The sequence below is a fragment of the Prunus mume genome, linkage group LG1 (assembly GCF_029339155.1).
Source record: "Prunus mume cultivar Tortuosa linkage group LG1, ASM2933915v1, whole genome shotgun sequence".
Classification (NCBI taxonomy): Eukaryota; Viridiplantae; Streptophyta; class Magnoliopsida; order Rosales; family Rosaceae; genus Prunus; species Prunus mume.
This window is the reverse complement of record NC_142698.1, coordinates 14,492,523-14,520,521: the sequence shown is the minus strand read 5'-3', so window position 1 is coordinate 14,520,521 and position 27,999 is coordinate 14,492,523. Positions and strand designations below refer to the sequence as shown.

At 38.8% G+C, this 27,999-nt stretch overlaps 6 protein-coding genes across 9 annotated transcripts; all 6 read left to right on the top strand.

The window, feature by feature from the left end:
- The first annotated feature begins 79 nt into the window (after positions 1–79).
- On the top strand, positions 80–2,588 carry GPAT6 (glycerol-3-phosphate acyltransferase 6). The gene is made up of 2 exons (XM_008241269.2): positions 80–923; positions 1,565–2,588. The coding sequence occupies exons 1-2, from the start codon at positions 306–308 to the stop codon at positions 2,465–2,467; spliced, it is 1,521 nt and encodes a 506-aa protein (XP_008239491.2). The 5' UTR covers positions 80–305; the 3' UTR covers positions 2,468–2,588.
- Positions 2,589–8,032: 5,444 nt separating this feature from the next.
- LOC103338091 (BTB/POZ domain-containing protein) lies at positions 8,033–11,159 on the top strand. Of its 3 annotated transcripts, none has more exons than XM_089054361.1 (4): positions 8,033–9,700; positions 9,803–9,858; positions 10,251–10,335; positions 10,457–11,159. In XM_089054361.1, the coding sequence occupies exon 1, from the start codon at positions 8,033–8,035 to the stop codon at positions 9,467–9,469; it is 1,437 nt and encodes a 478-aa protein (XP_088910487.1). In that variant the 3' UTR covers positions 9,470–9,700; positions 9,803–9,858; positions 10,251–10,335; positions 10,457–11,159. The 3 variants fall into 3 exon arrangements, with proteins under 3 accessions (XP_088910487.1, XP_088910489.1, XP_088910490.1); XM_089054363.1 differs by having other exon boundaries at positions 10,227–10,335; XM_089054364.1 differs by having other exon boundaries at positions 8,033–9,828; positions 10,227–10,335.
- On the top strand, positions 11,034–13,962 carry LOC148921080 (protein NRT1/ PTR FAMILY 5.5-like). The gene is made up of 5 exons (XM_089054351.1): positions 11,034–11,172; positions 11,654–11,748; positions 11,873–12,087; positions 12,156–12,688; positions 12,823–13,962. The coding sequence occupies exons 1-5, from the start codon at positions 11,135–11,137 to the stop codon at positions 13,700–13,702; spliced, it is 1,761 nt and encodes a 586-aa protein (XP_088910477.1). The 5' UTR covers positions 11,034–11,134; the 3' UTR covers positions 13,703–13,962.
- Positions 13,963–18,922: 4,960 nt separating this feature from the next.
- On the top strand, positions 18,923–20,660 carry LOC148921079 (protein NRT1/ PTR FAMILY 5.5-like). The gene is made up of 4 exons (XM_089047923.1): positions 18,923–19,090; positions 19,171–19,470; positions 19,616–19,692; positions 19,823–20,660. Exons 1-4 carry the CDS (start codon positions 18,923–18,925, stop codon positions 20,658–20,660), a joined length of 1,383 nt encoding a protein of 460 aa, XP_088904049.1.
- Positions 20,661–20,811: 151 nt separating this feature from the next.
- On the top strand, positions 20,812–24,243 carry LOC103338114 (26S proteasome non-ATPase regulatory subunit 7 homolog A-like). The gene is made up of 10 exons (XM_089050155.1): positions 20,812–21,225; positions 21,558–21,650; positions 21,768–21,849; positions 22,066–22,162; positions 22,306–22,381; positions 22,531–22,589; positions 22,741–22,863; positions 22,989–23,046; positions 23,148–23,233; positions 23,863–24,243. Exons 1-10 carry the CDS (start codon positions 21,039–21,041, stop codon positions 23,932–23,934), a joined length of 933 nt encoding a protein of 310 aa, XP_088906281.1. The 5' UTR covers positions 20,812–21,038; the 3' UTR covers positions 23,935–24,243.
- Positions 24,244–24,824: 581 nt separating this feature from the next.
- Positions 24,825–27,752, top strand: LOC103338125 (S-adenosyl-L-methionine-dependent methyltransferases superfamily protein). Of its 2 annotated transcripts, none has more exons than XM_008241315.3 (9): positions 24,825–25,361; positions 25,451–25,500; positions 25,592–25,700; positions 25,814–25,874; positions 25,971–26,023; positions 26,232–26,324; positions 26,462–26,525; positions 26,915–27,022; positions 27,246–27,752. In XM_008241315.3, the coding sequence occupies exons 1-9, from the start codon at positions 25,191–25,193 to the stop codon at positions 27,485–27,487; spliced, it is 951 nt and encodes a 316-aa protein (XP_008239537.2). In that variant the 5' UTR covers positions 24,825–25,190; the 3' UTR covers positions 27,488–27,752. The 2 variants fall into 2 exon arrangements, with proteins under 2 accessions (XP_008239537.2, XP_088906275.1); XM_089050149.1 differs by having other exon boundaries at positions 24,828–25,361; positions 26,927–27,022; positions 27,246–27,666.
- The last annotated feature ends 247 nt before the right edge of the window (positions 27,753–27,999 follow it).

Sequence of the window (27,999 nt, the reverse complement as noted above, 5' to 3'; positions counted from 1 at the left end):
CAACTACTCACAACAACCGCCCTAATTTACACGTAAAAAAAGTATCTCTTTATAATCTTTTGATTTAATCAAAAAACCCAAAGTCAATTTCATAATATTTTCTCCCAACCACATAATATTTTCATGGCAAAAAAAAAAAAACAGTAAACTTCAACTTCAACACAACATGGCCATCTTTCTCTCCCTCCTTTTAAAACCCCATCTCCTACGCTCTTCATAACATAACTCTCCTCCTCACTAAGCTCACCCCACAAAACATTCATTCAACCCACCTAGCCATCTCTCTCTCTCTCTCTCTGGTGGCCATGGGGGCACAACACCGTTTCGAGCCAATTTCTAGATGTAGCACCGAGGGAAGATCAAGCCAAACCGTGGCAGCAGACCTTGATGGCACACTCCTTGTGTCACGCACTGCCTTCCCTTATTACATGCTTGTTGCAATTGAAGCCGGCAGTCTTCTAAGAGGCCTAGTTCTGTTAGCATCCGTCCCGTTCGTCTATTTCACCTACTTGTTTTTATCAGAGACCATAGCAATCAAAACCTTCATCTTCATTACACTTTCTGGCCTTAAAATGAAGGACATTGAGATGGTGGCAAGGTCTGTGCTACCCAAGTTTTATGCTGAAGATGTTCATCCAGAGACTTGGAGAGTTTTCAATTCATTTGGCAAGCGTTACATAGTCACAGCCAATCCCAGAATTTTGGTTGAGCCTTTTGTCAAAAACCTCTTGGGTGCTGATAAGGTTCTCGGCACTGAATTGGAGGTGTCAAAATCTGGGAGGGCAACTGGGTTTGTGAAAACACCAGGTGTTCTTGTTGGAGAGCTCAAAAGAGAGGCCATTCTCAAGGAGTTTGGTAAAAACTTGCCTGATTTAGGCCTGGGAGATAGAGAGACTGATCATGATTTCATGTCCCTTTGCAAGGTATGTTCATTTCATCATGCATAATTCACCTCTCTCACTCTTTCTTTTTTTCTTCTGGGTTTTATTTATTTATTTTTTAAAATTTTCTGTTTTTGGATTGTGGCCATTTAAGGGTGAAACTTGTGAGCTGTTTCTCAGCTGAACATAAATGGCTAACCATTAGAAAGGACACTGCCATTCATCTAAGATTTATTACAAGTTTGGTGAGAGCCTTAATGGCAACAATATGATATCAGCTGCTACACATGCATTTTACTGGAACCATTTTAACAAGAATCATAACCTCTTTTTGGCTCATGCTTTTCAGTTTCCATACTTTATTTTTTTTAACCACATTTATTTTACAATGCTTGACACTGACACCCCCATACACTCTTCATGCACCAACCCACTTTCTTTATTCAATCCCAATTAACCCTTGTGACTTTGCACAAACCAAACTTTCTTTGCACCACAAGTTATATATATATATATACAAATTAAGTAATATTTTAAAGGAAGTATAGATCATTTGGTCATGTTTGGTCATGACTTTGGCATTTTTTGAGTTCTAACAAAATTCTGTTTGATAACAATTTGACTTAAAGAAGTTCTTCTCATGTTAACCCCATGACTCTCTTTTTGACTTGTCGTTTTCGCAGGAAGGGTACATGATCCCAAGAACCAAATGCGAGCCATTGCCAAGAAACAAGCTTCTAAGCCCAATCATATTTCATGAGGGCAGATTGGTCCAAAGACCTACCCCCATAGTTGCCCTATTGACCTTTCTTTGGATGCCAATTGGTATTCTTCTCTCCCTCCTCAGAGTCTACACAAACATCCCATTGCCTGAGAGAATTGCAAGATACAACTATAAACTCCTCGGAATTAACCTAATTGTTAAGGGCAACCCTCCCCCTGCCCCCAAGAAAGGTCAAAGCGGGGTCCTATTCATTTGCAACCATCGTACGGTTTTAGACCCCGTTGTCACAGCAGTTGCATTAGGAAGAAAAATCAGCTGTGTCACATATAGCATAAGCAAATTCACTGAACTGATTTCTCCGATCAAGGCCGTGGCTCTGTCGAGGGAGAGAGAGAAAGATGCTGCAAATATCAAGCGTTTGCTGGAGGAAGGAGACTTGGTGATTTGCCCTGAAGGCACCACTTGCAGAGAGCCATTTCTGCTGAGGTTTAGCGCCCTGTTTGCAGAGCTTACTGACAGAATTGTGCCTGTTGCCATTAACACAAAGCAAAGTGTGTTTTATGGGACGACAGTTAGAGGGCACAAATTGCTGGACCCTTACTTTGTGTTCATGAACCCTATGCCTACTTATGAGATCACCTTCTTGAACCAGCTGCCTGCAGAGCTCACTTGCAGAGGAGGGAAATCTGCCATTGAAGTTGCAAATTATATTCAGAGGGTTTTGGCTGGGACTTTAGGTTTTGAGTGCACCAATTTGACCAGGAAGGACAAGTATGCTATGATGGCAGGGACAGATGGCAGAGTTTCATCACCCAACAAAGAAAAGGAAAAGGAAAAGGAAAAGGAAAAGCCAAAGGCCTAATTAAGAATGGGGATATCAAGTTTATTAGTTTAATTACCCCATGAGATTGATGATCAAATTCTCTATTGTTTTCCAATATGCTCAAAACATTAATAATAAAATGTTTGTTAATTAGTACTAATTAATGTATATGTGTTAATTTTGATATTTGCAAAATATTTTTTGTTACAGACTGGTGGTGGTGGTGGTGGGGGCTAACATGGTTTAGGTGACTGTTTTATGTTTTAATGGGATTGTTTTGAAAACAAAAGAACAAATAATAAACACCTGCCTAAATCAGAAAAGTTTATTCCTGACATTTTTCTAGTACCAATTTATTATATTGGTGGAACAGCAATTTAACTAACATTAGTTCTGCAAATGTGAATGAGGCTCAGTTCTTCTCTCCAAAAAAATTTGAGAATTTTCTGTGTATATACGAAAAGTTTTTATTGAGAGATTCATCAAATAAGTTTATTTGAAGGACATTCCTTGTAAAATCCACTCCACATTGTATATTACTAATCAAAACGTTTATTTTGTAGATCTTCATTCAAAGATCATCTCTACAAAAAATCACTTGAATATGATATTATTTGATTACTCAATTAAATTATTGAAATTCAAGTGCTTTTTTAAGCACCGGATTCATTAATTTTGTTGGTCTGAATTAGATGTCTTAATGATATTTGTATGATTTTTTTGCAAGGATGATATCTAAATGAAGATGTGAAAAATAGATGGTTTTGATCTTTGAATTTTTTATTGTAAAGGTCCCTAAATGACGTCCATCAAATAAAATTATTTGAGGGATCCCTCAATAGAAGTATATATATATATATATATATAGTGAGCTTTAGTTGATGTATCCCTCAAATTATTAGAGGGACACCCTTGTAGGGCCCATCATACATTGTATTTCAATTTTATAGATATTCATTCGAAGATTATCTATGCAAAAAATAACTTGAATCCGATATGGCTTGATCGTTCAATTAAATTATTGAAATTTTAGTACTTTCTTGAAGTACTGTATTCATTGATTTTGTAGAACACTATTAGATGTCTAAACAGTTTTCGAATTGTCTATTTTTTTTATAAGGATGATCTATGAATGAAGACCTAAAAAATAAATGGTTTGGATCATTGAAAAAAAAATCATAAGGTACCCTAAGAGTGTCCCTCAAATAAAATTATTTAAAAAATCTCTCAATATATAGTTAGTTATAATATGGATAAATTATTTTAGTATTTTCTCATCTTCAATCTTTTGCATCTTCACATTACATTAAGAATACATTTTTGTTCACCACTTTAATTTAATGTGTACACTCACCATCATTCTTGACACTTGATACATACATATGCATAAACATAGTTAACTCTTTATTTTGTATTTATAGAACCTTTTAAAGCATTAAAAATGTAAAAAAGAAAAAAAAGAAAAAAGAAAAAGAAAAAAAAAAGAGGGTAAACTACGGCCCACCCGAACCCAGCACTGCATCCCCTCGCACCACCACCACCTCCCTCTTTTTCTCTTCCTCTTTGTTTGTCTTCTTTCCTCCATCTATCTCTCTCTTTAGAAAACAAGGAATAGAAGTTGACTATGGATTCACCCATAAGCTGATTGGGGTTCAATTGGACATGCGGTCCATTTCCCACCAACATATCTTGTTTGCAAATGCCACCTGTTCATGTAATTGAAAAAATCGTGGTGGGCGGCGAGTCGGCGACTAGGGAGATAGTGCACTGGTGGGCGGTGGTTGTTGTACAATCTTTTAGTTTTTCAAAATGTTTTTTTCTTTTAATTTTGAGGAAGATGAAAACAACCCATATGAAGAAATTGAAGGATTGAGATCTGGATTACGATGCTGATGTTAAGGAAGAAAAGGTTAAATTTGAATGTGAGAGAGATAGAGGGAGGAATAGAAACAGAGACGGAAGCGGCAAAGAGGAATTGCCATTTGGGTCGGGCAGTCTTCTTCTTCTTCTTTTTTTCTTTTTATTATTATTATATATATATATTATTTATAATTATAATTTTTAAATTATTTTTATTTTTATTCTAAGGATAAAATTGGATGTCAAAGTCCAACTGTATAAAAAGTTTAAATTTTCTTTAAAAATGACACATGACAAAATTTGAGTGAGAATATTATCACCTGACGTGGTGATACTGTCACACAATAATCTCTCGGTTTAAAGTGGTGAGAAAATATTTTTAGTGAAATTCTATAATAAAGGTGCCATATATGGACTTTATGTAGACCTTTATATTAATCACAATATCATTTTATTAAATTTAAGTGAAGTTACTATTCAAATGAATCTTATAGCTAATATAAAAATTTCCATCTATGGTTCATAATATATAACATCCTTACCACAGAACGACTCAACATTAATAAACAAATTAATTTAGGCCTTAAAATTATAAGTTCTGTTAAAGGCCGATGAGAATGAATAATGTTTCTTTTTCTAGAAAAAAGAAGATATATATATATATATAGCTCAACTAACATTTTTTTCTTAATTAAAAGCCTCCATTTTTTGGGTTTGGGCCGGTGGTCCCTTTCCAACCTTCATTTCATGAATCATGAGTCATGACCAAAGCAGCATATATAGGGCCCCTTATTATACTCATAAATTTTGCCACCTCCATTTTGTCCCCCAATTGGATGAGAAGACGTGGTATGACAGGGTGTATAACTCATACTTATTATATTTTGAGAATGCGAACAACCTTCTTTTTAACTTTCTCCTTTACACTTTCTTCATATTTTACTTACACTTAAAACAATATCATTAATATATTATACAAACTAACTTTTGCTTTCCAAGTTTACCTTTATTAAATGTATTCAATTTATCCAAACAAATTTCACAACTTTCTTACCATATTATTAATTTTTTTTTAACTTTCATTATTTTTTTTAAAGAAAATTTGTGCTTTTTAAAAAAAGAAGAAATGTCATTTTTTATATAAAAAAAAAATCTAAACTTGACGTTAAAAAAAACTTCCTCTTTTTTTAAAAAGGAGACATTTTCTTAAATAAAAAAAATTGTCATTAAAATATATATATGGTAAGAAAGTTGTGAATTTTTTTTGGATAAATTGAATGCATTTAATAAGGGTAAACTTGGAAAATAAAAGTTAGCTTGTATAATATATTAATGACATTGTTTTAAGTGTAAAAAATAACACGCTGTTAAAAGGAGAAAGTCTAAAAGAGATAGAGAAGTGCTAGGATTCCCCTTATATTTTAGACCTCTCAAGAAAGACTTCCATGAAACATGATATTATTATTCTGCTATTCCGGTCAATAACAATATGACAATAACGCTTTTATATGATATAATATTATTAATTAAGAATAGTAAAACAATGCTATCCCTATTGCAACTAATCTTTTGTCCAATCTGGCGTGCCATGGCTGCTGGAACCTTGCCCACAAATCTCTGCGTACTAGCCTTAAATTTCACATGCATAGCCATATCATATGCATGTGAAGCATCAGCCCAAGCTAGCTAGCTAAGCCTTTGACGCCTTTGACTCATTTAATTGGAAAATGTAGTGGAAACCTTGGGTAGTTGCATATGCATAATTCAAACGTAGTAAATGCATAAATTCATGGGGACCCGACCCCACCATGCATGATAAGATTGGTGCGTCTGCATACTCAATTAATTTATTAAAGTAGGGGTATGCAATAATTTCGAGGAAGTACCGTTAAATTATTAAGGTTTGGTTAGAGCATCCACAATGATGCTCTTTATTTCTTAACTAAAATTTGGCTAAAAATATAAGAAAGCTATTTTAGGAGTTCTCTAAAAAATTTCAACTCCAATCATACTCCATAATTTGAAGAATAATAAATGCTTTAATTCTTTTTTAATTGGTCAATCTCTATTATAAAATAAAATAAAAAATAGTTAGCATTAACTAAATGTTTGAAATACTCATTAAATAAAGCAGCATTAAATTATAGGGAACTACTAGAAGTCATTTCTCTCTCCTCAGATTTAAGAGCTCCTAGAGAACTCCCTATTTTAGGAGGTGGATAGGGAGTGTGGTTGGAGTTACATTTTTACGATTCCTCCCTAAAATTTGTCTAAGAAGATGGTTTAAGGAGCCCATTGTGGATGCTCTTAATAATTAGTAGCTACTAGCTAGCATTAGATTCCGAACCAGTTAGGTGCATTTCCATATATATATATATATATATATATATATAAAAGCAATTTTCCGGCGGTGACTATTGCTTTGCCTTTTACCCTAGTCTAATGAGCAGCTCGCTAGCCAGCTCTCTCATTCGCCGATCTCTTCAAACACAACAAAAGTATATTTTTAACTACGTAGGTCAGGGAGGGGCTCTACAGATTGATTAATCTGATTGTACGTGTGTGGGGGATCATCAACGTGCATGTGATGTGATGATGTTACCGTCCCTTTAATCTTAATGCCATAATGCACAACCAATTGTACTCTTGTCAGATCAATATAATTCGATAAATGGTATGTAATTTTAAGTTTCCAAAATCCAAAAACAACAGAACTGAAATATATGAAATTTTGTAGTACAAAATTTGGTGTGGAAAGTGAAAAATATTGGAAGGAGATGAGTTTTTATGAAGATTTGGTGTAGAAAGTGAATAAAATGGTTAGGTATTTATAGGGAAAAAATACAGAATTTTTTGGTATTTAAAAAAAAAAATTAGAATTTTTCAGAATTTTTTAGCAAAAAAAAATCTGTTTTACAGTGCACTGACGTCAGCGTGACGTCAGCGCTGATGTCAGCCAACTCGGGCTTCAGCCCGGGCAAGACTTGCCTGTGGGCTTCCTCGGGCTCGTGGGACCCACCACCAAATCGGGCTACGGGCCCTGCGCTGGAGCTGCCTCGGGCTCCCTCTGGCTGCCTTTCCTCCGGGCTGGGCTTTGCACTGGAGATGCTCTAAGTGGGTTGCGACTGGTCTAGATATCGTTTTTGATGTCCTTGCATTTGGACTGTCTGTCATATTCTTTTTCATCTTGATCAGTTTAGTTTGTGGCATGGTATCTTTGGTTTCATGCGTTTGTGTTTGCATGGGCTGTTTTATTACTAATTGTACTGGTCTCCCTTTTGGAGCTTTCTTTAGTAATGAATCATCATCTTTCTTCGACCAAAAAAAAAAAACAAAAGGCCACGCATAAGTAAATACGTACGTCTCATTTGTATATTTTTGTACACTGGACCGTATATTCTATATACAGCCCAATCAAAAGCTACGTGGACCATAGCCTTATTGATCAAAAGGTTGGTTTCTCATGTTTGGGCTTCCTTGTTGGTTGGCCCAATCCAAAGTCCAGAACCCAGACCCGGAAAACGAAATGACCAAAAAGGGCTTTATGTTCAGTTTGCACCGAACTACAAAAGCCGGCAAGCATTGACTAATTTCATGATGGAAGAAGGGTAATTGTGTCAAGATAAGCGTCAAACTGTCGTCAGTTTCCCCATCTCCTGCTTGCCTCTCAGCTTCCAAGTCCCGGTGAAGTTGAAGACCGTAAAAACATCTTCAACCTCACGCGGCCTTCGTTTTTCCATTAACATGGACAATGGAAATTCCCATCCTGCCCTTGTGCCCTGCACCGAAGACCGCATCAAGCTCAACGTCGGCGGCAAGTTCTTCGAAACCACCTTGTCAACGATGCAGGCCGGCGGACCCGACTCTCTCTTAGCCGCCCTATCGAACCGCTCCACCGACGACCCGAACCCGGTTTTCATAGACCGGGACCCGGAGATCTTCTCCGTCATCCTGTCTCTTCTCCGATCGAACGGTCTGCCTTCAACGGCTCGCCGATTCTCCAAGCAAGAGCTTGCCGATGAAGCACTCTACTACGGCATCGAGTCGCAGCTCAAGTCGGCTATGTCGCCGCCTCCTTTCTCCGGTATCGACGCCTCCATCGTCACCACCGTCCAACCAGCCTCCGATGGCTGCCCCTCAGCGATCGCCACCGGCGACGATGGCTCCGTCTGGATTGCCCATGGCGGCCAGCTGTCGAGCTACGATTGGAATCTGAGCCATTCCGGAACGATTCGAACGCATTTGGAGGACATAACCTCGATTTGTCGAGTGTATCCTGACATCGCCGCCGTAGGATCCGAATCATCTGCGGGGCTTTACTTCTACGACTTCTCCGGCGTGCGAAACCTCGGGTCGATCCACTGGACCGACCCGAACGATCCGAGAATCTTCAAGGCCCGAGTCACCGCCATTGCCGACTCGCCGGGCTCGGTCTTCGCGTCGTTCGATTGCCCGCACCGAGAGAATTGCATACTCTTGATCGACAAATCCACGCTGAAGATTGTGTCGGAGCTAAGCCGGCAGCCGGGGAGCTCGGCGAAGAACCTAGCCGTTGGAAAGCTGAGGTGGCTTCCAGAGACGAGCATGGTAGTTGGGAGCTCGGTCACGAGCGGCGCGTTTGGGTACTCGGGGTATATCCGAATTTGGGACCCGAGGGCGAATGAGATGGTTTGGGAAGCGATCGAGCCGGGTTCGGGCCGGAGCAGTAGGTTCGGGGACTCATTCGCTGACGTGGATGCCGACGTCGAAGAGTCGACCCTGTTCAAGGTGTGTTCAAAGTCTGGGGATTTGGCAGTGGCAGACTTGCGTAAACTAGGCGATGATCCGTGGGTTTATTTACAAGACAAGAACCCGAGCATGAGGAACACAAGCGGCGATCGGCCGGTTGGCCATAGCAGTAGTGTAATTCGCTGTTACAGAAAGCAAGTGTTTGTTGGGAGGGAAGGTGGGTTGGAGGTTTGGTCGAGAGTGGGAAAAGCAGAAAACTGGGTGGCAATAGAAAATGGGGTTTGTGAGGGGTGGTATAGGAGGAATTTTGTGGATAAAGTTGAGGATTCTGAGAGAGGGGTTATACAGAAAATCGAAGGCGGCGGAGATAGGCTCTTTGTGATAAGAGAAGAAGTTGAAGGTGTTGAGGTTTGGGAGAGCTCTTGTTCTTCTGGTGCAGTTTCAGTTTTGTGATTAAGAAGGAGGCTCTGTAATATCAAACACTGTATTGGTACTATGTTTTGCGTTTCTGGGCATATTGTCATTATGGCACATTGTCTCCTTTACCTGGTATTTTCTTATGTAATTACATGCTAAGAGAGGAGTTACCTTGAAAGAAAGTTGGTATGGAGTGGAGGAATGTCAACAATGAGAAGTTTGCATCATTCACATGATTGAAGGCTTTCAATTAGCTTAGTCTCATTTGTAAGCACTTTTAGATTCCATGTTACTCTAATCAGCAGTGCTTTCGTTTGTTTGTTGGTACCGTCGTTACACTCATCTCATTGTTTAGAGTTTAATCTGCAGAAGTCAGGGCCAGTGATTGCAGACAGGTACGTCAACAACGCATTTGCAAATTGCTGGTATGTAGACGCATTTTGAGACACTGTGATCCGCTTCTTCGCTTGACCTGCATTTTACCTTATTTGCCTCTGAGATCTTCTCTTGATGTTAGTTTGTAAAGTTGATGTATACTTTTCCATGCCATTTTCTTTGTTCTTACTTGCATGATATTCTGCATTATCGCTTAGGTAGACATTCTACACAAAGTGTACTGCTCAAAAGAATTAGTAATAATCACACTAACCATGCACATGCTTGCACAATTCACACAGGAATAAAACTTGCAGTAAGATTTGTCCAACATTGTCTAATTTATAATTCTTTTTAGTTTCCTTTAATAATTAAGATTTGAAATAATTTGCCTTAAATTTGTGACTTCTCACACCAGGGGACCAAAACTCTTCTCATGCAGGGGTTTGGGATTTTTGTCAATGTCAATACCGCCAGTACTTTCTAAAGCCACAGGCACCTGAGTGTATATGAGACTGAATGCGTAGGTAACAAACAGAAAATCCTCTTCTACGTGGTTCTGGTTCTAATAGCCATAGGATTTATTTTTATTTTTCTTGAACTGAAGCCATACGGTGCAAAGTGACAAAACCTCTCTCTACTTTGCAGATGAGCAAATTGCGAAATTTTTGGTCTCTTAACTTAAGCATGCAACCATGTGCACTGCAAGGTTGTCCATCTACTTTGAATGTCCCTCGTCCAGTTGGTCTATCAGGAGGCAGAATTGGGGTTTGCCACATGATTTAATCCCCTAATTTCTGATTGTTTGTGGCAAATCAAGATCAAGAAAGGTAACTCCCCCAGTTGGAACATCATTTGTACTTTCAGTAGTAAGTTGTGTTATTGCTCTACAAGCTGATCCTCGGGAAGCTAGATATGGTTATGAACACGGTATGATTGACAAGATCCATGAGGCCATCCGCATGAGTCTGTTCTGGGTTCTTACACACATCTTCTCCTTGGAGCCATAAATAGAATCGGTGATATGAGCTGTGCTGGTATTTTCAAGGGTTTATTAGTGAAAGAGTTGACTAGCAGGTACTTGATCGATGTTCACTTGGTGTGCAAGTGGACTGATGTTCAGAAGACAAGGAAACACCGGGCCGCTACCAGGGGATGAGGAAACTAATGAGCGATTTGATGATTTGTTGTACAAATATGATTATCAGCATGAGCAGATAAGTGGTGTATGAAGTCAATTGCAGAATGGTATGTGCTGCTGGGTGTCATTGATCCGCAGATAATGTATTCGTCAGCAGTGTATGAAATCTGTTACCAGATAATGAAATGCAAGCACTATTTTTAACAATTTTGACTATTGTGAGGTACAACTCCAATCTTCACAATCTCAATCATGAAGAATTCTTTTAATTATTTATTTATACTCGTTTTTATTTTTAAATAAGCACCTGAACCAATCATAGAGGCAGGGCTGTTTTAAATACGAGCTTCGTAGTATCATACTCAACTCAATTAACTAAAATATTTGTCTTCAACTTTTTATTTTATAAAAAGTCAGAAACCAAGGGACTGAAAATACGAAAATATTTGTCTTCTAAAATTGGTGGCAGAGCAGAATGTCAACGTGTGGAGTTTAGACATCAATATCCTCACGCGGCAGGGAAGAACATGACTTAGATGTTTATTAATTAAACTTCTGCTAAATTAGATTATTAAGAGGAATGCAACATAAATTATTTGTTTGCTACACTGGACAGGTCTATTCTTCTTTATTTAAAAAGGAAAAAACCTTCTAACTGTGCAAGTTCTGTGAACTAAATTCTTCCATTGGCAAAACTCTGTTAGGCTGCTGTTCTTTCTTTCTTCCTCCCCAACTGTTCCTCCTCAGTCCTCCTCACAAAGTGAGATGTTAGAAATGTTAACTTTGGTGAAGATCACTGGTAACTAGACATAGCTACCCTTCGAGCCATTACTTGTTATATGTTTGACTTTTCTTTATCTAATCTTCCATCATGCATAGCATTTTCTTTAATTCTTTTGCTTCTGCTCCTAAACTGTACGTAGTGCTGACATGGGCGGATGTCCTCGCTGCGTATGCAATGTGGATGACCATGGTATACTTAACTGAGGTATGGAAGCTCAATTTCACACATGCTGCTGCAATTGTCAATTTGTACTGGGGCATTGTAGCCGTACTACCAGTGGGCTTGCAATTTCTTGTGGATGCTTTCATGGGTAACTATTGGATGGTCTTGGTCTCCAGTTTTGCCTACAGTGCTGTAAGTTAATTTCTTCCAGTCAATAGATCACTGTCATTCAGTACCATATTAATCATTTTCGACTGCAGGGCTTGGGTTTTTTGTCAATGTCAACACCACCAGCTCTTGCTGGGGCAACAGGCACTTGCAGTGCATATGAGCCGGAGTGCATAGGCCAAGGACAAAAAATCCTCTTTTATACAGCAGTAGCTCTAATAGCTGTGGGAATGTCTGGTCACTTAACCTCATTAGGGGCATTCATTGCTGAGCAGTTTATGGACTCACAATCAGACCTTGACGACAGCATGCCCTGTCACTTTTTCCTGAGCTTCTTGATGGTGATCCTCATCCCTATAGCCGGAGTTTTTGCTATTTATTATATAAAGCCTTGGTTAATTAGGTATGGCATCCCAGCCATATGTACCTTGGTAGCAACACTTATTTTCTTGACTGGTTCGTGTTCATATCACACTCATAGAGCACAAGGCAGCCCTCTCACTACTCTGTTTAGGGTGTTTGTGGCCTCTGCCTCCAAAATATTCAGAAGATGCCCGAGAGATGCCTCTCATCTCTATGAAAAACGTGATGATGGTTATCAGATATCTCATACTCATCGCCTCAGGTTTTGACTCTTCTATTTTAGATATGACACAACACATGCGCACATGCACATAAAAGAGTGCAACCCTTGCAACATATTTTCTTTGATTGTTAAGAGAAAAACCCGACACTTTTTTTTATGTATATGAAATTTAGGTGTCTAGACAAGGCTGCGATTATATTAGCCACCCAAACTCTAGAGCAACAACAAAATAATAGGTGGAGGCTTTGCAGAGTCACAGAAGTGGAAGAAACCAAAAGCATCCTATGCATGATTCCCATATGCACAACCTTTATCCTAATGGGTGTTGTATCTTCTATTGGAAATACCTACTTTATCGAGCAAGCAACCCACATGAATCGAAAAGTTGGACGCATAAAGGTTCCTCTTCCAATCCTTCTATGGTTCTATGACCGTGCCAAACAACAATTTGCCAAAAGCTACTTCCAAATTGGAGGACTAACAAGGTATGGCCCCCCAATTGGAATTGCTGTGTCAATGATATTTGCAATTCTATGTTGTATCACAGCTGCAAAAGTGGAGACAAGAAGGTTAGGCGTGGTTAAGAGACACGGTCTAATTGACAAGCCTGAGGAAACAATTCCCATGAGCATCTTTTGGTTGCTTCCACAGTTTCTTCTCCTCGGAGGCCTTGATGGGATTGCAGACAATAGCATTGGTTGGTTCTTCATTGATCAGGTCCCTCCATCCATGGCTCGGTACATGGTTCTATTTGCTATTGCTCTTTTTGGAGTGGGGATTATGGGCAGTGTCTTGTCAGTTTATCTAGTGGGTGAGATGAGTGGAAGGGGAGGGAAACCCAGTTGGTTTGAAGAGACTCTAAACAAGAGTCGTTTGGATCAATATTATTGGACCTTGGCTGCATTGGCTGCAGCTAATCTTGTTCTGTATGTTTTGATGAGCATTTGGTATGCTTATAACGTTTTAAGGTTGGAGGACGACGAAGCTCCTGATTATGGGGAAACTGCTGAGCCATTTGATGATAATGTGCAATGCTGCTGCTGTTGCGCATAGATTTTCCTACAGATATGCATGTGTAGCCACGTTTCTTCCGCAAATACAAATCTTTTCACGTTAAATCAAGAAAAGAAAGAAATAAGATAATGATTTTATCTAAGATATGCATGGTTTGTATAATGATGCACTCTACTTGTTGTTGGGGTTGCTATTGGATTTGTACCTATTGCTAATGAGCCATTTGGTTCCAAGACACTCTGAACTAGTACATGCCTTCTTTATATTTACAGTGCAAGTGAAAGCTCCATTCAAAGAAACCTCTGCAAATGACATTTCCTCCCTATGCAAGCAATATTTTTAACAAATTTGACTACTGTGAGGTGCGCAACTCCAATCTTCTCAATCTCAATCATGAAGCGTTCTTTTTATTATTTATTTATACTCTTTTTTTAATAAGCACCTTATCATTCAGGCAGGCTGTTTTAAATATTAGTATGGTTTTGTCATCCTCAACTCAATTAACTAATTTATTTGTATAATTCTTTATTTTATTTTATTGATTGATTGTGATGATATCTGATAATTAGTGTTTAATAGTCAACCAGTTAGTGATTCTCTTTCTGGTTTCCTGCTTTCTTGTATAAAGCTGAAGCAAATCCTTGAGGAACTCAAATCAATATCAATTCAGTTCTTCACATATGCTTTTTTTTTTTTTTTCAAAAAAAAAAACCGCGGTTCAAATCCTCAAAGGATAACTAAAAATGTCAACCTTTGTTCATATGGAGGCTTCGCTCATCGTGTTGAAAGCCGATTTGCCCAAGTGGACTTCCATGCCTAAGTTCCAGTCAATGGGGTTTCTTCAGATCCAAGCATTCAAATTTTTGACTGTTAAAGTATTTCTTTGAAAGATGTAAAGAAAATTTTGTCTTCTAAAGTAGGTGGCAGAGCAGAATGTCAACTTCTGGAGTTTAGACATCAATGTCATCATTAATTTCATACAAAGGAGGCAGGGAAGAACATGACTCATTCTTCAAAGTTAAATTAAAATATTGAGAAGAATATAACATAATATTTTTGAGGTCTTAGAGCAACTCCACCCATTTGACTTTAGAGCAGCTTCAGCGAGGGAGTCCAGCCCAGTCTGGGGAAAAAATTGCGTTCAGGTGACAGCCCGGGAGGTGTGGGACCCACCAACCCGGGCTGGCAAGGCGAGTTTTGCCCGAGGTCCAAAACGAGGGTGGTGACGTCGGCGCACGCGAGTCAAATTTTTTTACCGTTGGCGCATGCAATGCACGACGTTAGCGCGACGCACTAACAACAAGCTGGAAGCCACGTGGCACGCGCCATCCGATTTGCTTCTACACCTTCATCCAACGGTGGCAATTTTTTAGCAATAAAATTATGAAAAAAAATACTAAAAAATACTTTAAAATTCTGATTTTTTTTCCTATAAATACCTATAAATATCCTTCACTTTCAACACAAATTCTCATACATTTTATTATACTTCTACTATTACTCAACATTTTATTCACTCTTCACTCAACATTTTCATTTCTTTCACCTTGTATTTTTATTTCTTATTTTTATGGCTTCTTTTATCGAAACCGGAGGGGCGTGGAGCACCATGGAAGATGTTTCTTTGTGTGAGGCTTGACTCCGAGTTTGTTATTGTCCCGTGACAGGCAATGAGATGAAATTTTTCCGTATGTGGAAAAAAAATTCATGCCGAATTTTGTGAAAAAATTCTGGAGTCGCCTCGTACGGAAATGACATTGTCGAGTAGGTGGAAACTTCTCAACAAAGAGATGGCAAAATGGAGAGATGCCTTGACAAAAGCGATGAACTTGTATAAAAGTGGGGAAAATCGTACTAACGAGGTAAGTATTTTGTAATTTTTGTTTTATTAAGTTTAATGTCCTAATATATATATGTTCTTAATATTTATTGCATTTTCAATATTTTGTTAATATTTCTTGCATTTTAAATATTTTGTTAATATTTCTTACATTTTCAATATGTTGTTAATATTTCTTGCATTTCCAATTGTTTCTTCATATTTCTTGCATTTTTAATATGTTGTTAATATTTATTACATTTCCAATTATTTCTTCATATGTCTTGCACTTCCAATTTATTTGTAAGGTTAATTGCATTTCCATTATTTTTATTTTGTTACTTGCATATCCAATATATTTTAAATATTTCTTGCATTTCTATTTTTTTGTTAAATAGTTGATTCAAGCACAGATGTGGTTCGGTGCAACTGGGGGTGGCAAAAAAAGTTTCACCCATCATGAATGTTGGGAAGTGGTGAAATATTGTAAACGCTTCATAATTATTCCCACGGGTCTCGACGTTGTGTTAAACCAGACGCCTCTCTGTGATTCAACTGAGTGAAGACTCACTCATCCAAAAGGAACCGAGGCCTATTGGCCGAAAGGCTGCGAAGGCAAAGAAAGTGGGTAATTCAAGCAATCATAATTCAAAGTTTTTGGAGGAAATTGCAAGGCAAAACGCCATAAGAATTGAAATGGAGTAGAAACGCCAAGATATAGATGTGGTAATTCAAGCCAAGTGTGCATGAGAAAATGAGTATTTGTGCAAAAAAGATATGGAGAAGACGGATCGGGAAACCATGACGATGGATACAAGCCATATGTCCCCTGAAACAAAACAATATTGGAAGCTAGAACGAAGGCATGTTATGAGAAAAAGACTTTTCCAGGATGATGGGCCTAGCAACACGGATTGGTTAAATGATCAAAACCATTAAATTAGTTGGCATACCTTTTATGTATTTTTATTTTTCATGTTTTGTATTAAAGTTGGTGTACTTCATGCATTTTATTTTAGTAGTAGTAATTCTTAATGACTTGTATTGAATTTCTTTATTTAATAAACAAAGCTCTCAATAAAAGACCATTTTATTCAACATATTCCATACATCAAACAGAACATAATTAAAATTAAAAAAAATACTACAAACAAGGCACAATAATAAATAAAAAAACAACACAACCAAACCATAAGTAAATAAAACATAACAAAAGCATCTATGCTCCATCATTCATCTTCATTTCCTCTTACCGCCCATAGATGCTCCATCAAGTCAAGTTGACGCCTTTCGTGAATATACGAAGATTGCATCTCTGTATATCGATCTATCATCCGGGTCATGAAACGATCGTCCCTCACCAACGGTTCCGGCTCAAACGGTTCTCCATTTGGCCCCATGGGCCTTTCATAAATCCGGGTCAAGGCCGTGTTCATTGGATCCGGTTCGTAGACCTCTCCAGCATCATAATCGTACTCATCCTCCACAATCATATTATGGAGGATGATGCAAGTCATCATATTGCTTCGGAGGATCTCCTCATTAAACATACGGGCCGCACCTCGAATAATCAACCACCGAGCTTGAAGGATGCCAAAACACCTTTCGACATCTTTCATGTATCCTTCTTGATAAGTAGCAAATAATTTTTGCTTCTAGGATCGGGGATTCGGAATGGATTTGGCAAATGTGGTCCACCTTGGGTAGATACCGTCAGCTAGATAATACCCAGTCTGGTAGACTGTATTGTTGACTTGATAGGTAATATTGGGGCTTTGGCCTCTCAAAACATCGTTGAAGACTGGAGATTGACCTAGGACGTTAAGGTCATTTTGGGCTCCGGCAACTCCGAAGAAGGCATGCCAAACCCATGTGTCGAAGCCAGCAACGGCTTCCAGGATGATACTTTTTTGGCCTTTTCTATTTCCGTAATCACCTTGCAAGGCAGTTGGGCAATTCTTTCATTGCCAATGCATGCAGTCGATGCTACCAATCATTCTTGGAAATCCTCGAGTTTCGACTTTTTGTAGAAGCCGTTGGAGGTCCCTGGGAGTAGGTCGACTTAGGTAGTCCCTAGTGTACAGATTTTCAACTGCATCACAAAATCTTATCAAAGCCTCCAACGTAGTGGACTTCCCATTCGGGCAACCTCATCCACTTGATCAGCAGATGCTCCATACGCCAACATTCGTATAACAGCTGTAAGCTTTTGCTCCGGAAGAAGCCCCAAAACCCCAACAGCATCACACTTTTGAACAAAGTATGCATCATAATTGCAAATATCATGCATGACTTTATTGAACAAATAGGGTTGCATTCTAAATCGCCTTCGAAAATCAACATCAGAGTACAAAGCAGTTGGGATAAAATAATCTTCTAAAAGATTCTTACCCCGAGAATGCCTATGTCTGTCCACATTCCGACGACGGCCGACTTGCGAACCACGGTGGAGACCTTGGTTCTCTTCCTCTTCCATTGCCACTGCTATGAGAACTTGTTCATCGACTTGTCTCTGCAACTCATTGATTTCATCGGCTCTATGGTTTCTCTCCTTTCTTTCTCGCTCTTGCCTCTCCAAGCATCTCCTATATTCTTCTATTGAGAATGAATGAAGTCTGAATTCTAAAAATCTAAGAAATGAAAATATAGAAAGATGTGGTGTGAGAGGTATGAGCTGAGCCTATGGTTTTATAGAAAAATTTGGCAAGATAGAGATGCCACGTGGCTTGATTTGATTGGATGAAAATCTTATCTGAAATTTGAAATTCATCCGAAATTTGAACCCAAATTTATTTGAAATTTGAATTTTGAAATTCATCCAAAATTTGAACCCAAAAATCTTATCCGGAAATTTTATCCGATTATGAATAGTATTGACACGTAGGAACCGGGAAATCTTATCCGAAAATATTATCCAAATTAATTATTGAGGTAAAAAAATTTGTGAATAAAACAAAAAATGAATAATGCTCTTAGCCATGACAACGGTGGAAACACAAAATACTATTTGCAAGGGCAGCCACTATTCACGTGAATAGTGGCTGTCCTAGCTCCCCCTTTACCATGGCTATCTTCTTTAGTTAAAAAGGAAGAATCCTTCTAAATGTCTAAGTTCTGTGAATTAATCATTTCACTGGAGAAACTCGATCGGTTCGGCTGCTGTTTTTTCTTTCTTCCTCCCCAACTGTTCCTCCTCAGTCCTCCTCACAGAGTGAGATATACAGCGCACACTTAGAAATGTTAGCTTTCGTGCAGATCAATGGTAAACAGACCTAGCTACCCTCTGAGTCACTGCTTGTTATATGTTTGTATTAACCCAAACTTCTTATTCTAATCTTCCATCATGCCTGACATTCTTTTTCAATTCTTTTCCTTCTCCTTAACTGTGCGTAGCGCTGTTGTGGACTGATATACTAGCTGCATATGCAATGTGGATGACCATGGCATACTTAACTGAAGCGTGGAAGCTCAACCTCAACCAGGCGGCTGCAATTGTCAATTTGTTCTGGGGCATGGCGGCTATAATGCCAGTGGGATTGCAATTTGTTGTGGATACTTTCACGGGTTACTATTGGCTGGTCTTGCTCTCCAGTTTTTCCTACATCGCTGTAAGCGTTTTTCAGTCACAAAATCACTGTAATTCTAAGCAGAAAATGATCACCATATATTTAATCATTTTGGAGTGCAGGGCTTAGGTTTTCTGTCAATGTTAACACCACCGGACCTTGCTGCTGCAACAGCCACTTGCAGCGCATATGATCCCGAGTGTATCGGCCAAGGGCAAAAAATCCTCTTTTTCACAGCTTTAGCTCTAATGGCTGTGGGATTTTCTAGTCGCTTAGTCTCCGTACCACAATTCATGGCTGACCAGGACTCACACTTGAACCGTAGACAGCAGCCTCCGTCACTTGGTCATAAGCTTTATGGTGATCCACGTCCCTATAGCGGGAGCTTTTGCTATTTATTATATAAAGCCTTGGTCAATGAGGTATGGCATCCCTGCCATATGTACCTTGGTAGCAACACTTATTTTCTTGACTGGTTCGTGCTCATATCGCACTTATAGACCATACGGCAGCCCTCTCAGTATTCTGTTTAGGGTCTTTGTGGCCTCTGCCTCCATAATTTTCCAGAAACACCCCAGAGACTCCTCTCATCTCTACGAGAGACGTGATGATTATTATTTGATACCTCACACTCGTCGCCTCAGGTTTTGACTCTCTCTCTCTCATATTCTCGGGCACGTTTATGCACACACATGCACACAAGCACATACATGTGTGCAAATAGTGGCACCTAGTGCAGCATTTTAAACCCACAAATTACTTATTGAAATTTAGGTGCCTAGACAAGGCTGCAATTATATTAGCCACCCAACCTCTGGAGCAACAAGAAAAGAATAGTTGGAGACTTTGCAGAGTCACAGAAGTGGAAGAAACCAAAAGCGTCCTATGCATAACACTTATCCTAATTGGTGTTGTATCTTCAATTGGAACTAGTTTCTGCATTGAACAAGCAAGCCACATGAATCACAAAGTTGGGCGCATAACAGTTCCTCTTCCAATCTTGGTATGGTCCTATACTCTACCCAAACAACTACTTGGAAAACTCGACTTTCAGATTGCAGAACTAACAAGGTATGGTCCCCGAATTGGAATTGCCGTGTCAATGATAATTGGAATTCTATGCTCAATCACAGCTGCAAAAGTGGAGACACGAAGTTTGGGCGTGGTTAAGAGCCGCGGTCTAATCAACAAGCCTGAGGAAACGGTTCCCATGAGCATGTTTTGGTTGCTTCCACAGTTTCTTCTCCTCGGAGGCCTTGAAGGGATTGCAGAACTTAGCGTTGATTCGTTCTTAGTTAAGCAAGTCCCTCCATCCATGTATCAGTGCATGGTTCGGTTTTGTGTTGCTTTTTGGGGAGTGGGGAGTGTAGGCAGTGTCTTGTCTGTTTATGAAGTGGGTGAGATAAGTGGACAGGGAGGGAAACCCAGTTGGTTCCAAGACACCCTAAACAAGAGTCGCTTGGATCATCATTACTGGACCTTGGCTGCTTTGTCCGCTGCTAATCTTGTTCTCTGTGTTTTGGTGAGCTTTTGGTATGCTTACAAGGATTCCAGGTCGGTGGATGATGAAACTGCTGAGCCATTTGATGATAATTTATATGAGAAATTATAAAATTTTAAATACTTCCTTTTGAGAACAAATTTGCTCACCACACGTCAGGAGGTTTTGATAACTTAAAAAAAAAATATTATTCTAAAGGTTTTATAATACCTTTAATATTACTTTAGTGCTTTAGAAATAAAAAATAAGTAAAATGGTTTACTTATACAAATAATAAAAACTCAGTTGCGCGCTGGTGCGCACAGTATCAAGCACCGTGTGCTGCACTGACTCATTTTGGTCAACCCATCAGACGGTATTTGGCGCCGTATTGTCTGAACTCCCAATAGCTCGTACCATCTCCTCCTCCTTTGGGTTTTACTCTTTCTCGGAGGGTTTTAGACAGAAGAAAAATCCGAATATCATCAGAGCACAGATCGAAATATCGCCATGGACGTTATCAAGACGCAGCAAGTATCAGCGAGGCTCATCGAGAAGGTGATAGTTCACCCACTCGTTCTGCTCAGCATCGTCGACAACTACAACCGGGTCGCCAAGGACACTCGCAAGCGAGTCGTCGGCGTTCTGCTCGGAAGCACTTACAAAGGCGTCGTCGACGTCTCCAACAGCTACGCAGGTCCGATAATCTCAATGCCCTCACTTGATTTTACCGCATTATTGATCTTTTGCCCAAATCCCCATTTTACTTCTTTGTTAGGTTTTGATCCGGAAATTTGTTGAATTGATTGTAGATTCGGAGATTTTGAAAATTTTAGGGTTTTGTGGAATCTAAATCGACAGTAGTTTCGTGATTCGAATTGGGGTTATTGTTTTATTCTCCGTATGAGTGATTTGATGTGGGGTTAGGGTTTGCACAATAGGGCCAATTCATTTGGGCTTCATTTTACAGTGGTTGAAGATTGAGCTTGAAATTGACATGTTTCTAACTGTTTCATTTTTAATGTTCAGTGCCCTTTGAAGAAGATGATAGAGACCCTAGCATTTGGTTTCTTGACCACAACTACCATGAAGCGATGTTCTCTATGTTCAAGAGGATCAATGGTAACTTCTGTTCAACTTTTATGTAAATATGGACACTGGCTCTGTTTTCCTTCCCTCGCCCCTCTCTTCTTGGAGTTGTTAGTAATCTCTGTAAAATGAATATCTGTTACATTTCAGCCAAGGAGCACGTCGTAGGTTGGTATAGCACTGGGCCGAAACTACGGGAGAATGATCTGGATATTCACAGTTTATTCCACAAGTAAGATCATGTAAATCAGTATATGCGTGCATGTAGCTGCATTGTGCATCGTACCCCACATATGCTTTCCTTCTTCTCTCTTTACTACGGTCCTCATGTGATTCTATTCAATGCATGTCATTTAGATTAATTAATAAATATATTATATATTCTCTTGGCAAGCTGGGGATACTTGCTTTTACTTTGTTTGTATATCAAGTTCCTTATGGTATGCAGCTATGTACCAAATCCAGTCCTGGTCATTATTGATGTCCAGCCTAAGGAGCTGGGAATACCCACCAAAGCCTACTATGATGTCGAAGAAGTTAAAGAGGTAACCATGGGTTTACATGTTCTTAGCTGGCTACTATCCCTGATTAAATGTGGAGGAACGTAGTTGTTTGTTTCTACATTCCCGACAAGCTACTCCATATAGCCTCCCATGCAGCTAATGTAAAGGCTTGATAATACTTACAGAATGCAACTCAGAAAAGCCAGAAGATTTTTGTCCACGTGCCCTCTGAAATTGCGGCTCATGAGGTTGAGGAAATTGGTATGTCATAGGAAGAATAGTTACATTTTCTTGTTAACACTTCTCTCTGTTCAAAACGGTAGAAAAGATAACCTGATTTTGTTTTTTTTCCTCTAGTGTAGTTCAAAATCCTAATATATTGATTGTGTTCTTTTGTTATTTATCAACAGGAGTGGAACACTTACTAAGGGATGTGAAGGATACAACCATCAGCACCCTTGCAAATGAGGTTCTTTAATTCAAGTTTTATTTTTCCTTTTGGGGCATCTTTTTTACTTTCAACTACAGAGAAAACCTTGAGAATTGAATCCCTATTAATGTTAAAGCATCTGCATTATAATGAAGTGGAAGGAATGTATTTACCTTTTTTTTATTTACAGGTTACTGGAAAACTTACCGCTCTAAAGGGTTTGGATGCACGGTTACAAGAAATACGCAGTTACCTAGATCTTGTCATTGATGAGAAGCTTCCACTAAATCATGAGATACTTTACCATTTGCAGGTACACTTTTCATTACTTATTTACTCTCTCGCTAGCTACCTCGTTCTTCCTGCATACTCACTTTGTTTATGGGTTTAATTTTAGCATAAATTAGTCATATGAAGAATTTTTATGTTGAATTTCAGGACGTATTCAATCTACTTCCAAATCTCAATGTGGCAGAGTTGGTCAAGGGGTTTTCAGGTATACAAGCAAAAATACCTAGTGTGTGCAGGTCCTAATAATTTAGATAGCTCTTCTGTTTAATTTAGGCTTTCTGATTTATATTTCCCTTCTCTGTGCAGTAAAAACAAATGACATGATGTTGGTAATATATCTTTCATCTCTCATCCGAAGCGTCATTGCCCTCCACAACTTGATCAATAACAAGGTAACCATGCTCTTTCTAACTCCTCCTGTTCTATTGACCAGAAGCAGACAACAGCATCAGAAAGGTTTTGAATATGGTTCTGAGTGTTTCGGATCCCCTTATATCTCCCTCCCTTTTTGGCTCTCTCTGAGCTGCACATAAGAAACATCATGTAGGAGTCCAGTACCACCTGTTAAGGTTCTGTTTTGCTGGCATACATTTTTGGTTGCTGTATATAAGCAAGCAAAAAAAAAAGTGTGAACAGTCAACTCCATGCAAGATTTTGGTTTCCTTTAATTTGTTCCTAACTATGCAAATACAAGTATGAAGCTATTCTTCTCAAAAAGGAAAAATATGAAACTATTAAACTATTATTCCTGTGAACGCCCCCCTTCCCTCTCCCCCAGTAGGTCGGACAATATGAGTTGGGGATGAGATGCTGTCCTCACCATTGTGCCTATTGACAGATGAGAATTAGAATACGCTACCCTAGATTGGAATTTTAAAAGTTGGGAATGTGATAGTATGCTCTCCCGTGAACCTCTTTAATTAATGAGAATTAGTGTATGACATTTAGAATTGAATTCAAATTCTAGCCTTCTGGCAGATTAACTGTGTATCTCTATGATTTTGTCAAATCTGTTTTACAGATGCTAAACAAAGAACACGAGAAAGCTGAGGATGCAAAGCCAGCCACGGCCCCGTCTGTTGCTGGAAGCTGAAAACCATTATTTGCTGGTGATTGGGGTTTCAGCGGTTTTGAACAGTGCTCTAAGCTTTCGTCTTGTAGCCAATTTGATCTGCCACTTTTGAGGCCTTTATTGAAGATTTTGTATTCTCAATATTTACAGGATTTGCAGGTTGAGATATCTTTGTCATTGATTTGTTATACAATATCGGAACAGTTTTAGATTTTAGTACCATGCTTAATTGCATGGTACGTGTAGTCCTGATAAAATTTCCCGATTTGCATGTGAAAGAACCCCTTTCGCTCTTTTTGCTGCGCAATAAAAGTGTAGTGTTTTATCGTTTTTGCTATTTTTCTTAAAAAGAAGTAAATAAATTGTCCCTAAATTTTTAAATTTAGTTTTGAGAGATAAATGAGAGATGTTGCATCCATTCCCAACCTATATGATGTTTATGCTTAATGATTAAAATGATTGGATTAGTAGACATCCCATTGGATAATTTATGTTCACTTTGATAATGGATTAATAAACGTCCCATTAAGATGACCAAGAAAGAGCGTTTGATGAATGGGCTTGGTGGTTAGATTTCCTCCCAGACCTTCCTGGATGGTGTTGAGCCCCGTCTCTCTTCTTCATGTGTATCCATAATCCGTCTTCTTTTTCGTTCAGCTTCTTCTTCTGATTCAATCTTTAGCAAATGAAGATGGGTGTCTTTTCCAGAACGATAGAAGAAAGAGGTGGTGTTACCCGTTTAAAAAAAGAGGTGGTGTTTGCCGTTAGAAAGAGGGCTGTCGTTACCGTCAATTTGGGGAAAGAAGAAAAAAGGTCATACCTGATGTGGGCTATCCACAAGCATTAGATTATTTGAAAGTTCTAGATTTTGCAAAATGCAAATAAATGTATGGATTCTAAATTCAGAGGCTCGGGATTCCGTTCAACTTCAACCAGAGCTAGTTTAGGCTAAGCTCCAAATACAAACAAAAAAAAAATTTCCGACAAAGAAACTACATGTCGTTGAGTTGATAACTCTCGAAAAACGGCACACCGTTATTTGCACATCTTCCTCGCATAAACCCATGGTGGCGGCACGGCTACCTAGCCTTGGCCTCTGGTAAAAGCAAAAAGTTAGAAACGAATCAGTGGAGGAGGGTTTAGGGTTTTGCGACACTGCGCGTTGGAGCACGGCCAATTTCTGAAATTCCCTAACTCCATTGATTCTGTGAATTCAAAGAAGCTGAAAAAACACATTGAGAGAATAGCAGCAGATTAGTAGTTATTGTTAAAGAGAGATGGGGAAAGCTTCAAGGGATAAAAGGGATATATACTATCGAAAAGCAAAAGAAGAAGGTTGGCGTGCTCGCAGTGCCTTCAAGCTTCTTCAGATTGACGAGGAATTCAACATATTTGATGGAGTGAAGCGGGTCGTCGATCTTTGTGCTGCCCCTGGTAGCTGGAGTCAGGTACTGATATTGATTTTGATATTGCCCTTTTGCTATTTTACTGAAAACCCAATTCCCAGTTCCTAATTTTAATGCGTATTGTGGTTTAGGTTTTGAGTAGGAAATTGTATCTCCCAGCAAAGAGTTCATCAGATTCTAAGTAAGTTGTCAACTACTGCTTATACTAGTAGTATAACTATTCTTCTTAGTAAACCAAGACCCTAACTTTCTCTTTTTATCGATATTTTCAGGGATGGTGATGTGCCCCTTATTGTAGCTATTGATTTGCAGCCCATGGCTCCAATTGAAGGTGTTATTCAAGTGCAGGGTGATATAACTAATGCTCGAACCGCTGAAATCGTAAGGATCAGCTACATTTCTACTTCCCTAGCTCTACATTTTTCTTTCTTTTTGTATATGGTGCTGTGTATTGGCATCCATTTTTTTATCTGACTTTTTGTTGACCTTTTTAGGTCATCAGACATTTTGATGGTTGCAAGGCTGACCTGGTTGTGTGTGATGGTGCTCCAGATGGTATGCTGACATTTTTAGTTTCATGGTCCATCTTCTTGTTACTGCTTTCGTTTATAATTACTATTTTCTTAAGCTTTACTTTATTTTGATTTGCAGTTACTGGCCTTCATGACATGGATGAATTCGTTCAGTCCCAGCTGATACTAGCAGTAAGTGTCCTGTAAGTCTGAACAAGGCAATATATCATCATATTTTTGCATGAAAGTTACCTGATCTAGAAAGAATATAAAATACATGTGGTTCCTGTGCTCGTTATTCTACATCACATTCTATCTTTCTGACCTAAATTTGTCTAAAATTTGTTATGCTGTTGAACTTTGTATTATATTGACACCAGCTGGTGGATCTTCCTTACAGGGTTTGACGATTGTTACTCATGTACTTAAAGAAGGTGGAAAATTTATTGCAAAGATATTCCGTGGAAAAGATACAAGTCTTCTCTACTGCCAGGTAGTTTTTAAGCTTTCATATTTGGGTGCCTAATAAAAGTTGTTAAAAATATATATTTCTGCAGTTCTTTTATTTGTAAGATGAACCTTGACTTCCATTGAATTAATTCCCTGGTTATTTTGCTGATTTTGTTGCAGCTGAAACTATTCTTCCCCTTAGTGACTTTTGCAAAACCAAAAAGTAGTCGCAATTCCAGCATAGGTAACAGATTGGGCTTCATTTTGTTTTTTTTAGCAGTTTACATTCTCAGTTCTTTTCAATCCCTACTAATCCAGTACATTTGGCATGAAATAGATCAATCATCTTGTCAACTCTTTCTTAATTAAAATTAGCTAAATTAATAAAGAATCCTGGTAATTTCTTAAGGTTGTATGGGCAATCGAGTTAAAATACAATTCTGTTCTAGATATACAAATGCTGCATCAAATGAGCAGACTGATCTGAATTCCATTTGATATTCAAATCCCCCTCCCTTCAGAGGAGCATGCGCATGTGCATGATAACACTTACAGAATACTGAAAATTTAACATGACATTGTTGGACTGCTTCTACTGTGTCCACACTAATGCTGGTACTATTTATCATATAGAGGCATTTGCAGTTTGTGAGAATTATTCTCCTCCTGATGGATTCAACCCTAAGGATCTGCATCGCCTCCTAGAAAAGGTGGGAAGTCCCTCAGGAGCAGATGATCTAGGTATGTAAAATCTTCTACATTGAGGTATGCGGAGACTCTTATATTCACAAAGTTACAATATCAATGGGCATTCTTATAATTCTTTATGATGCTTGATGGTCTGAGTCTGACAAACGGTCACAGTTCAAATATAGATCAACAGCTCCAACTTCTTTTGAATTTTGAATAAGTTACTTGTTCTGATACTGCAGTATTGACTTCATTGCATGCTTTAACTTTGCAGATTGCAGTAGTGGGTGGTTGGAAGGGCCAAATAAGGTGTATATTCCATTTCTAGCTTGCGGTGACCTCAGCGGATATGACTCTGACCGTTCATATCCACTACCTAAAGATGCCCAGGGAACTTACCGGAGCTTGGATCCTGTACAGCCCCCAATAGCCCCTCCTTATAAGAGAGCTCTAGAAATGAAGAAAGCTTCCAACCAGGGCATCACAGAGCTTGAGAAGCTTTCTTTGGAGTCATGAACGCAATCATTTATACGCAGGATCAAACAACTTAGGGATCCTTAGATATCTAATTTAAACTACAGATGGGCTTATGTCCCAAATCAATTATTCATCCCTTTCTTGTTGTAACAGTGTGTATGTCTCACAATATCTGATTAATCTTGATATAACTATAATCTTTCTGAGATTGGAAATGATATCATGTGGTATTCAAATATCAGTAGACAAGATGGTCTTTACACTTCCATTGGAAGCAATGTAATGATAAGGTGGCTTTCGATTGTGTGCTTTTGTGCTCCTAATTCCTAGGGTCACTCGAATATACAGGGCAAATTGAGCTATACTTTGATGGGTCAAAAGATTGAGATAAAGTAGATGTAAAAAGCGGTATATTCGTTGAGTTGAACGATAGTGGTCCTGAGACAGCAACCTGTGAATTCTGGTAAGGTAAAAAGAGGCACGCGACTCTAGGTCCACGGCCCATCCTGCCCCCAGAGAATTATCAGTATCCATGAGTTGGTTACTTGGTA